We start from the raw sequence: 12706 nt of genomic DNA on the forward strand, positions 1-12706 counted from the left end.
CACAGATTAATTGTCCTGTTGATAGTAATCGACTGATTTGCGACGTATTTGGCATCGAAAGTTGCATTTTGACTTCCTCTTCGCGGCCAACCGCTACCTTTAATCTGATTTGCAGTCATTGCAACAACAATCTTAACAAAGATGTGAAAACTACTTTATTTCTTAGGTATGGACAAGATGGACGACGGGCATGACGCCACTTCTTGTTGGCTGTTTGTAGTGTGGCTACCAGAAACGCTGCTTTCGATTGGCTCAACAAGCCAGCTGGTGGTGGACGCCATTGCATCGTTGAAAACGTGAAATCGCGTGAGTATACTTGGACGAGGGGAATTTGAAGCAGCTGATAAGAAATACCACATTCCTATTGTTATAATAGTGAGCACTGCGTTACCCAACGTATTAAAATCTCATTGGTATGCGCATTGACACACTGCACCATAACTGAATGGAATGACAATGAATACAGATTGTGTCTATTAGCAGCAAACTTTCACCAAATACATGTACTTTTGCCTCGAATCGCGTTTTTGTTTACACAAAAGTTGACCTGTGATTACAATCAAATGTTGGCAGAATTTTTTTTTTTCAGCACCTAAGTAATGCCTTGACATTACTTAATCATAATTATAATAAAAGGCAGTGATTGCCAGTGCTCTGTAATACAAATCTGTTTGGATTTGTGAGAAGAAAAACATTGCCCCACTTTAGGGGAAGCACACGTACATTCTCGCAATTGTGTGTCCATATAACGACCCAACTTCTAAAATTAGGCTATCGTTTTTTTATTTTTGATGTGGCAGCCACTGATTGATACGTAAGAATACAATCCACATTCCTGTAATTGGTCAAAATCGTGCTGCCAGTTTCCTGACTAAAGCTCATGATAAATAGCGCAGTCCCATTATCCTTTTGCTATGCAGAAACTCTCATATCTAGAAGATAATTAGATGATTAGATTTACTTCATTCCAATTGATCCGTAGTGAGGAGGTCCTCCAGGATGTGGAACATGTCAGAAAAACAATACATGACAAATATTTACAACTCAAACAAATAATCTAATGTACCATTTCACGGGTCCCAGGTGGAATGATTGTCATTTTTTAATGAACACTATATGAAAGAGTTATTTTACATATACTAATGCACTGAATTTAAAATAAAAAAGTTTTTTATTTATTTATAAGGTAATAAACATGTAATACAACTACTATAATACCCATTTACAATGAACACATTACTGCACTGAAATTGTGCGAAGTAAGCTGAATTTCATTGGTTGTTAAGCTTTTTATGGCTGCTGGCAAGTTATTGAAAATGTGTGTTCCTGAATAATGCACACCTTTTTGTACAAGACTAAGTGACTTTAAATCCTTTTGAAGATTATTCTTATTTCTAGTAATGATTCCATGACTTGAGCTGTTGGTTTGAAAAAGTGATATATTTTTAATGACAAATTTCATTAAGGAATAAATATATTGGGAAGCAGTAGTTAGTATACCTAGTTCACTAAACAGGCTTCTGCAGGATGTTCTTGAGTTCACACCACATATAACTCTTACTGCACGTTTTTGTGCCCGGAAAACTTTAGCTTGGCTTGATGAATTACCCCAAAAAATAATCCCATATGACATTATGGAATGAAAGTAAGCATAGTATGCCAGCTTTTCATTTTTATATCCCCTATGTCTGACAAAATTCGCATTGCAAATAGAGATTTGTTAAGACGCTTCAGCAGTTCTGTGGTGTGCTCCTCCCAGTTGAATTTATTATCAAGCTGTAATCCCAAGAATTTAACACTGTCCACTTCTTCTCCCTTCTTGTCATCGTACGTTAGACATATACTCATGGGACACCCCTTACAAGTTCTGAACTGCATGTAGTGTGTTTTTTCAAAGTTTAGTGACAAAGAATTGGCTAGGAACCAGTGATTAATGTCCACAAATATTTTATTAGCTGTTCTTTCTGAGACTACTCTTGATTTGCTATTTATTGCAATGTTTGTATCATCAGCAAACAAAACGAACTTGGCATCTGGTAATGTTACTGATGAAAGGTCATTGATATGGAAATACGGAAGCGTCCGATACCGCCCGTCTCCTTTGACCCATGACGTCACAAATATGACGGAAACGACCATAAACCATGATTCCAATATGGCGCATATAAAGTCGGTACGTACACATTATGACGTAAATCATCGAAAAACAAACACACACACACTTTCCACAAAAAGCCTAATGACACTAACGGGACAAGCACGGGAAATGGGGTGTTTTTGGGCGGGGGCAAACTAAATATAAACAAATTTAGTCCCCCCCCCCCCCCCCATACAAAACCACACAAAACGACGAAAAAACCGACATCACAAAACTCCCCAAATACCACTAAACACAATATCATCTGGAATCGGACACTTCCCTTGACCTATATAGCTCAACAGCAGCTCCCGATCCCATAAATTAGGATCAAACACTTCCCTTGCCCTATATAGCTCAAAAACATACCAATATCAACATACACAGCCACACATTGGGATTGAACACTTCCCTTGACCTGCGCACTGTTAAGTTTATCCGTCATACCCATTCCTGAACAAAAACAACAACCGATTAATTTTACTAAAATTACCACATGATGTACAGCGAAGAACACTAAATTAACCTTCACACAAAATCATTAACTCACTGAAACGAATTCCACTATAAACACAGCCGACACTCAAACAATTCTGGATAATGAGCAAAAGCAAACTGAGCCCATTACACCACACAAATGAAAACCCTGAACGTACCACCAGAGAGCACAACAAACCACAACACGACGACATATACAAACATGCCACACTCACAAACCAAACTCCGCGCCGTCATGACGTTACACACGACAACACCCTTACATCACGGGTCAAAGCCGACGCGTGGGATCGGACGCTTCTGTCGACCCATTGATATACACAAGAAAAAATAAGGGGCCCAAAATGGAACCTTGTGGGACCCCACATGTAATTAGATCCCAGTTGGATGATGCCTGATAGCTTGATACATGTCTCTTTCCTAATAACACCCTTTGTTTCCTGCCAGAGATATAAGATTTGAACCATTTTGCAGCATTTCCTGTTACACTATAATATTCTAATTTATTTAAAAGGATATTGTGATTTACACAGTCAAATGCCTTTGACAGATCACAAAATATACCAGTAGCCTGCAATTTTTTGTCTAATGAATTAAGCATATTTTCACTGTAAGTGTAGATAGCCTTCTCGATATCAGAACCTTTTAGAAATCCAAACAGTGACTTTGACAGTATGTTATTTGAGATAAGATGGTTATAAAGCCGACTGTACATTACTTTTTCGAAAATTTTTGAGAATGCTGGCAACAGTGAAATTGGACAGAAATTTGATGCTATTTCTTTATCTCCCTTCTTAAACAGTGGCTTAACTTCAGCATATTTCAGCCATTCAGGAAATATTACACTGATAAACGACTGGTTACAGATTTTGAATGTAGCATTAGCTATCATCAAATACATTGGTGACATAAGGCTGGAAGAATATCATACATGTGAGTTTTGAGAGACTTTTAATGTTGAAGAAAACAAAGAACAATCATATTAGCCTACCACCAAAAAGTTTTCAACAGGATTGAAGATACTGTTAGGTGAGCAGTGTATAAGAGTCATTGGTTGTGGTGCTCTCCATAGATCAAATAAGAAGCACAAGTATTGTGTGCCAGTTGCAGATACACTGAAGACTATAAATAATTAAATACGTTTTAGAAAGTAATGCAAGAGTGACTGGACTTTGAAGCCAATTTGTAGCCGACACATATCCATTTTTCATTTAGTAATGTCGAGAGCTTTGTGTCAGACATATCAAACTGTGGATCTAACCATGCGAGGATTGTATAAAGTAATAAAACAACAATCAATGTAGAAATTGCTGCTCTTGCTGATGTTAAGTGTTAGGCTTCATGTTAGAGGTGGAAAACTTTATAACCCATGATAGTCATTGTAGACTTAATTGAAGTCTGGTGTAGATCTTCGTGAGCATATTATGTGTTTGTTTATTGCTTCCCATTTTCCATTTATTTCTGTTGATCCACTCTTTTTCCTGGTAACAGCTATTAGTGCCTCATAAACAGACACCTTTTTTTCATGTTGGTGAGCATCCTCTTTTTTCCTTCTGTGTTGTGGAACTGTTTTCCAAATTCGTTTTGGCCGCCAGTCAACCATCATTTCTAAATTGATGAGCAGGGATAGTTATTGGTACAGATCATTCGAAAATATATATTAGCATTGTAATGCTTCTCTTGGTATTATTTCAGTTTTTCAAAAATATTTCATTTGGTCAGAGAATATATGATTGAATTTAACACAACCTTATGTAGGTAGATATTCTGTCTCCATAAAAATATCCAGCAGGAGTGGGAGTTTTTGAGGGAAAATGCTTTTCAGTTTGTTTATAAATGAATTTTTTTTTTTTTTTTTATTTCTCATCACATGCGTTTTATTCTGGATGTAACTGACTCTTTTTGCGCCTGCGTTGTGTATTCCTTTACATTATAGCATTGTCATGCCAGCCATCATTTTCATTTATTGTGTTGTATTAACAAATCCAACTCTTTTTAGCAAAGTTCAGGAGAAGAAATTGTATCATGGGGATGTTATTGCTATTCATTATTGTTGTTAATATTGTGGTGAAATGTTATTCTGCACACTTTAATGAAGGGAAGAGTGCAAAATAAACAAACTTTGTGGGATTTTAATTACTGAAATCTGTACTAGCCTACTACTCTTTGAAATTTTCCTGTGTTTCCAAACATTTCTGACTAAGAGGAGTTGCCTAAGTTTGATGTAGTGACTTAGAGTTCTGCCAGAATTCCTTGCAGAATACCTACACAGCCTAAGAAGATTCAGTCATGTTAGATTATGTTCACTGGTGCTGAGTTAGAAGTAAAAAATCAGCTAAAGTACCCAAAATAAAAAGGGACCAAAGACTAAAGTGTTTTAGTAGCTACTTTCTTCCAGTTGATCTTCAAATAGTGGTGTGTTCCTCGTAAAGGCGAGAGAACACAATCTACTTTCATCTTTGGGGTTGTGCACCTGACCTGTTTAGTTATAAACATGCATAACAAAAGTATCTTTGCCGTATAAATCTGAAACACCTTTTGTACTTTAAGATGACATTGCTATGAGTCTAAATGGCTCCCCTATCTGCATGAATATTGGAAATTGCAAATCTGTACCATCCATCTTGTTAACAAGTATAACATAACTAGAGATGATGATCAGAGGGATACAACACGCACAAATTTTGTAGGGTTTAGCAAGTGCTTAGCTTGCTTTAATAAATAATGCGACGTTTAATGGAGATCTGTAGTTGGAATTGAACATTACCTTGAACATATCTCAATAAAAACAGGAGCAATAGCACAGATGATTGTGGTAGGGGAAACGAGGGCATATTTGAACAAAGTTCATAATCTCATTTTGTGGTGTGAAACCTTTTCTTATTGGCACTACTTGTTACTGCAGTATGTTGGATAACTTGTAAATTTCTGTTATTGCATTTTCTAGTAATAAATGAAAGGTCAGATTTTATATTTCAGCTGAATCATACTTTTGTTGAAATGTATCCTTACACTGTGGCATTTTTCAAATGGGATGGGTTACTTGGTAGCAATTAAATAATAGCTCTATTTATTTGTAAATCAAGTACACACATGTTTTATTAACTGATATGCCCACAATAAATGTGTAGATTTAAATGTAGCAAAACTGATAGAAAATGGAAATAGAACTGGCTTAATCAGTTTAGGCTTGTTTACCGAAGGAAAAAAATTCTTGTCCAATGCGCAAATTTCTGATTTAAATTTTATATTTTTTCTGTATTGATGAAAGTTTACTGGAAAAGCCATTGACTATATGACATGAGTAAGTAACAAAAATTCAGTATTGAACACAGAATTTGGCTTCAACTTTTTACGATGGGTCAATGAAAGTGTCTGATTTGACACATCTGCTGTGACCCGCGACGTAAGAGAGTTCTGGCTGGCGGGGATGTCAGTATGGGATGGAGTTTATGAGTTGGTTATGTTTGATGGTGCCCTCTGGTGTGTGTGTGTGGGGGGGGGGGGTGTACTGAGTGTAATGTGCTTTTTTGGGTTCATTTGAGCTTTGGTGTTGGATGAGTGAGTGAAGTCGTTGGGAGTGTTTGTAGTTCGAGATGTAAGCATTGGAAGTTTTTTCAAGGAGTTATCAACTTTTTTTGTTTATGTGTTTGGCATTTTCGTTAGGTGTTATTGGTCTGCTGCTTGTGGTGCAGTAAAACATTTAATGTATTGTGTGGCATCTGTTGTTAGGTATGGATATGACAATTAAATATAACAGTGCTATGTTGCTGCCGGAGATGAGGGAGGCCACATTGTCCGTTATTAAATTCGTCCAGGTATTTGGACTGGTTGCTGGGATTGTGAAGTGCAGTATTTTCTGAGAGTCTTGGACCAGGGATGGGTACATGTAGTGGTGTCAGCGTGATAACGTCTGGCACTCCGTTAAATGCGGTACATGGTTCAAGAAATCTAGGCTGGCCACAAGAGAGATTGTTTTGCTGACGTATTGTTTCTGTTATAGGTCCTCGATTAGTTTTTGTGCACATGAGATTGGAATGAGTGAGAGAACTGTGTTAGGCTGGTTTTCTTTTTGTAGGGAAGTGTGTTCTGACTATGTTAAGTATAGGGGTAAGTTGGGTGGGTCAGGGGTGGTGGTTGAGGTCGACGAGTTGCAGTTTGGGAAGAGGAAGTATGGGAGGGGTAAGACTCCAGTTGGTTTGTGGGTGTGGGGGCCGTTATTTCGGGGGGGGGGGGTATGCTTACTGTGTTTTCAGGGTTTTGGAGGGCTGTACTAAGAGGGAATTGGTGGATTTGATTGAAGAGTATTTTGAGGAGGGGAATAGTGTAGTTTCAGATGCTTTGTTGTCGTATAGGGGTTTGGGGAATAGGGATTTTGGTCGTTTAGTTGTTACCCATAGTTAAGAGTTTAAAAATTATGAAACTAGGGTGTGTACTAATACAATAGAGGAGTTTTGGAGATCAGTTAACTCAGTCATAGGGAGTGGGAAGAGTTGCTCTTGTAACCTGCAGTCACATTAGATGAGTATTGCTGGCAGAAGGGTGTTGCTGGGGATTATTGTATCTGTCAAGTTTTTCTGAGAACTGTGGATAAGATGTACAGGCTGAAGGTGGTTCGTTGAGGGGGTTTGGTATGGGGAGTGGGGGTGGGATTGTGGGTAATTGTTGTGGATTGTTGTGGTGGTGGTGGTGGTGGTGGTGGTGGTGGTGGTGGTGATGTGTGTGTGGGGGGGGGGGGGGATCGTTTTATGATTATGTTGTAGAGGACCTTTTTGGTTGCAGTTGTTGTTGATTTGTAAGGTGTGATTGATTTTTGTTTATTTTGTGGTTTTTATTTATTGGCACTTTTTTGTTTGGAGAGGGGAAGCTGACATGGGTGGTTTGGGGTTGGTAGGTTGTGGATGTTGTGGGAGATTTATTTAGTTTGTGGTTCTTTTAGTTGAAGGTGTTGGTTTTTTTGGTATCATTAGGTGTGGTTCACCTACATAGGTGAAGGGAAATGTATAGTTCCTATTTCCATAGTTTTAGTTGTAGGTATTGGTGTTTTGGTGTCATCAAATGTGGTTGATCTATATTGGTCAAGGGAAATGTCCAATTACAATTTTTGTAGCTGTAGGTGTTTGTGTTTTGGTATTGTCACCTGTGGTTGACCTACATGGGTCAAGGGAAATGTCTGATTACAATTTTCGTTGTTGGTGGTGTTGGTTTTGTGATGTCGACAGTTGTGGTTGAGCTATATAGGTCAAGGAAAGTGTCTGATTCCTGTGGATTTTGTTGGTGTAGAGGAATGTGGTAAATTTTTTGTGTTTTGGGATTGTGATATTCCCCAACCTAAAAACACCAATTTCCTGCAGTTGTCCTGTTACTTGGATTGTATTTTTAAAAGGACATGTTGTTGTCTTATTTATTTGTATTTTGTGTTTGTTGCCGTGTGTATGTAGCGACATCATAGGCACCCTGTTGGAGACGTTGAGAACGGCCATTTCCGCCATACTGATGACATCATGGGTCAAAGCACATAGGTAGAGTCGGATGCTTCTGTAATCCCCATGAAGCAGCATTGATTCAGTAGCAATCCTATTATGGATTATAATTGAGAGGAATCCAATCTCAGCTATTGTCCTGTTGAGGAAACTGTTTGCTTGTTGACCAAGCAAATATAGGTTTCAGTGGTGAGAAATTCGAATTATTGAAAGGTGCCCCTAATTTCAGTGGTGAGAAATTCAAATTATTGAAAGGTGCTCCTAATTAAAATGTGCTCCTAATTAAAATGTGCTCCCCTATCTCATCTCAGCTCCCAGGTGTTTGATAAGGTTGTAAAGTTAAAAAAATATCTGCACAAAAGTAGTGTTTGAAACAGTGATTGGTAGCTGACTATCAGCTACTAGAACATGCATAAAGGCATTTAAGTAGTCACTCTGCAACCCTAACTTGTGATATCTTGCTAAGTACCTTCTACCATGCACTTTACTCTGGTTTGCTGAGGATATATGTACATGCAGAATTAAAACTGTACGAAAATCAGCTGTGTTGCTTGAAAATACCAACAAGAAATCACTAGATATAGTAACTTCAGCCTGGGAGTGAACATTCAGATTATAATGAGGAAGATTAAGCTTTAATGTCCCATCACTAATGAGATGAATAACTAAAAAATGTGAGCTGAATTTTGACTGATGAAGTTTCAAACTGGGTGTACAAATGAAAGATTCATTCTAAAAACTTCCGGTGGCCAGTTGCCAATCCATTCTTTATTTCTGGAGTTCCAGTCCTGCAAGACATTAGGGAGAGATGTTGGATGATATGGAGAGGAAAAGAGCAGTACTATCTGAATTGAGCTGTGACTGGATAGGGAAATTAGGAAGAACTCTGCTCACAAAAGGCAAGGATCTGTGTTCAAATACTACTTAAGACCCCAATATAACACGTTTTTCACTGGTTACTGGTGTCTGTAATCGTCCATACTTCATTTCTCTCTAAAAGACAGTCTCCAAATGCATGTAATTTCCAATCCTGTATACACTGTGAATCATGTGTGCACACTCAGCACTGTTGTGATAGTCCTACAAATTTTTGTAAGTATGTTATTTAGTTTCTTTGAGTGCAATGCGTTTAAGAATTCTTAGAAAACAACTGTGTTCTAAGTTCATCTACTTTTTTTTTTAATCTCCTTTATTTTTTTGCAGAATGCTAAATATTTTGGTCCTCTGAACTAAATGTTGTATTACTCGACCAAGCTATTATTGAACCTGGGAGTGAGGGGACTTTGGTAGGTGCAGCATGAGTTTTTATTGAGATGTTTTATGAGGACATGCTGAAACAGTTGATAGTATATGCACAACTATCTTTACCTTATTCACAGTGCCAGGCATCTTCCATAGTCAGCACTGCACTTGTTTACAGTAAAGTCACCGTGTGTTTCCGATAAGTCACAGGACACCAAGTGCAACATTGTCGTGGTGCGCCAGTAACATGTTTGAAACTAACAAAGGATTACACCAGACTAGAAATGTTAGAGAGAAAAAGAATATTAGAAAGAAGGAGGGGTGGGGGGGGGGGGAGAATTTTAGCTCCCATGAGGAGCATGGAAGACTCGAAATTAAGAAGCCATTATGAAGTATATCAAAATATATGTAGAGAGGGAAAAATAATAACTACAAGGAAAATAAGACTAAAATTTTTTGGGCGTTTACAGAGGATGAATGATGTAGGTTGACAAAAGAAATTTGCAGTGTCTCTAAGAAAAGAAACTGACAACAAGCTCGAGCTGAGAAATTTTTTTGAAATGCACTACTCAAAAGCAGAAGAAGCAGCTGAAAGACACTATGATTGGACTACATGAACATTATTGTGGACTACCTGCATCCTTTCACCCTTGATATTTTCCCTGATGGTAGTGGCTTCTTCCAGCAAGATAACTGTCCATATCACAAGACCAGAAGTATGCTGCAGTGGCTTGAGGAGAATGGTAGTGAAGTCACATTGAAGTCTTGGCCAAGGAATTCACCTGATATGAAACAAGAGGCTCTATTGAGCACCGGCTCTGCACCCACAAACCATCGGCTCAATTTGTGGGAACTGTATGACCTGTGCATAGACATCTTGTGCCATGTACCTCAGGAAATCTACCAAGGACATCTCGAATCCATGCCACACAGAACTGCTATTTGTTATATTCCAAAGGTGGGCCAATATGCTATTAAGTTCGCAGTCATAATATTTTGGCTTGTTAGTGTATTTATTGCGGAATATCCTCCAAGACTTAAAAAGTAGACAAATATCTTTTTCTTTTGGTGCCTATCCGGTTCAGAAGTTGGTGATCATGATTTCCCTAAATCACTCCAGGCAAATGCCGGGATTCCCAAATCCAATGAGACAGATGACCTCACAGTTTGGTCTCTTCCCCCAAACAACCCAAGTCATGCCCAACACCTAGAGTCTAGAAGATGGGTACGCTAGAAACCTTATTGAAGAAGCTGCCTTCATTGGTTTAATAACTACCTATGATATTGTGAACCATCATATTTTATTAGGAAAATTCTGCCATTTAACAAAAGACTATTTCTTAACCTGTATGGTCCAAAATCTCCTTAAGAAGCAAATCATCTGCTAGAGAATTCCAAGGCCAGAGAAGCAGATGGAGGAAACAGGAAAATGACTTTCTTCAAGTAAGTGTTCTAGCTCTGTCTTTGTAAACTTCTATAGAAATGATCTACACCTACCTGAAGGGACTTGAAGTTTTGTCTATGCTGATGACTTTGTCATCACTGCACAAGGCAAGGAATTTGATGCAGTACGGGAGAAACAGTTGGCAGACTTACTTAGAAAGGTACCAATAAAAGCCTAACCCACTGGAAACACAAATATATGTTTTTCATTTGAGAAACAAGGGAGCAAAAAAGGAGTTTAAACAGTTCTTGAGAAAGTGGAAAACTGGAAAATTGTGCAACTCCAAAATACTGGGGGGGGGGGGGGGGGGGCGGTAATTCCATATCAATTGTACGCACCTCTTAACCCAGCTCACTCAGATTTCTTTCAAATTTGATACATTCAGTGATCCAGATAAAAGATGGAAAACTACCAATCGACAGAGGTAAATGACAAGTGTGAAGAAAGTTACAGATCTGCTAAGTTTGAAAGTTGAGTGAAGTTTACATGTCTCTCTCAACATATATGACTATAATTCTGGTTCTAATCCAGATGCAGCAGTGAAACTTGTATAATTGAAAAGATAATGAGCAGAGTCTTACACCAGTATGCAGCATGGTTGGTTTCTAAGAATTTTCGCATATGTGTATATACAGGGTGCATAAAAAAGGATGGCACAAACTTTCGTGGCTGAGAGTACACGTTAATAGAACCACAGATGTCAAGTAAACATGGGCTCTAAAACACATACCTTAAGAGCTGTGAGATATTCTTGATTTTCAATATTGTGAAACAAATCTCTTTACTGCAAGCTCTTTGCTTGATCCATATTTTGGGAAGTGGTAGTATGGACCAAACCAAGAAAAAAATGTCCAGTAAACATGTGCTCTAAAATGCATACCTTAAAAGTTATGAGCACTTGTTCATTAGAAAAGTTGTGTTCCAAAGTACCGTAGATGAACAGGTGCTCATTGCTATTAAGGTATGCATTTTAGAGCACATTTTTACTGGACACTTTTTTCTTGTTTGGTCCATACTACCACTTCCCAAAACATGGAAAGCAAAGAGCTTGCAGTAGAAGAGATTTGTTTCACAATATTGAAAATCAAGAATATCTCATAGCTCTTAACGTACGTTTATTTAGGGCCCATGTTTACTTGACAATTGTGCTTCTATTATCGTGTACTTTCAGCTTGCGCCATCCATTTTGATACAGTGTGTGTGTGTGTGTGTGTGTGTGTGTGTGTGTGTGTGTGTGTGTGTGTGTGTGTGTGTTTAATGCTCCAGTGTGATGCTAAAAAATGATAAATAAATATCAAGATGCACAACAAAGGCATCATGACAAAAAATTTATTTCGTCTACCTCATTCACTAATAAAATGCACTATGCAGTTTTGTATCTGGATTTTTTTCAGAACAGCAGAAAATAGCAGTCACTTCTATTCTGACAAATTGGTGAAAATTTCTCGTTGTGGACAGCCAGAGAGACTTGTTTCAACCAGTCATCATAGCTTGTTCCAAGGGTGGGGGTTGTTCACACAAACTGCAGCATTCATGTACTGTGAGTAGTATTCAATTGTAGTTCATGAAAAATGGATTTCCAGTCAAAATTGTACTGTTGCAATCCATTTAGAAAAGAAGATCATGTAATAGTACAGAAGAATTTGTGGAATGTTCAAGATGGAATGGTAAACAAGTGTCATAAAGAATTACTAGCTAGAAAAATTTACAGATTTATAGAAAGAAAATATCACAAAACTCGTCAACCACAGCAGGTGTTGCCTCAGCTGCGCAAGGTACTCCCAGAAAAGGTGTTAAGTGAAGATGAAATCACATCGTATCTGTCACTGGATTCTTTAAATACTAGCCTTTTGGCTTTAGGTGACTCTACTGTGAACAAAAAAGAGGCTTCAGTGTTAGAAA

The 12706-nt window shown here is 38.0% G+C and overlaps 2 protein-coding genes across 2 annotated transcripts in view; one reads left to right on the forward strand and one right to left on the reverse strand.

The window, feature by feature from the left end:
* The window catches only part of LOC126178908 (cleavage and polyadenylation specificity factor subunit 5), a 96916-nt gene extending 96781 nt beyond the window's left edge, over positions 1-135 (reverse strand). Inside the window, exon 1 of the mRNA XM_049924567.1 lies at positions 4-135. Coding sequence (XP_049780524.1) covers positions 4-119 — 116 coding nt within the window. The 5' untranslated portion in view covers positions 120-135. The remainder of the gene's footprint in view (positions 1-3) is intronic.
* Positions 136-168: 33 nt separating this feature from the next.
* Positions 169-12706, forward strand: part of LOC126178859 (protein BANP-like) — a 201628-nt gene continuing 189090 nt past the window's right edge. Inside the window, exon 1 of the mRNA XM_049924564.1 lies at positions 169-306. The gene's annotated coding sequence lies outside the window, so the exon portion shown is untranslated. The remainder of the gene's footprint in view (positions 307-12706) is intronic.

This window comes from Schistocerca cancellata, chromosome 1 (assembly GCF_023864275.1).
Source record: "Schistocerca cancellata isolate TAMUIC-IGC-003103 chromosome 1, iqSchCanc2.1, whole genome shotgun sequence".
Taxonomy (NCBI): Eukaryota; Metazoa; Arthropoda; class Insecta; order Orthoptera; family Acrididae; genus Schistocerca; species Schistocerca cancellata.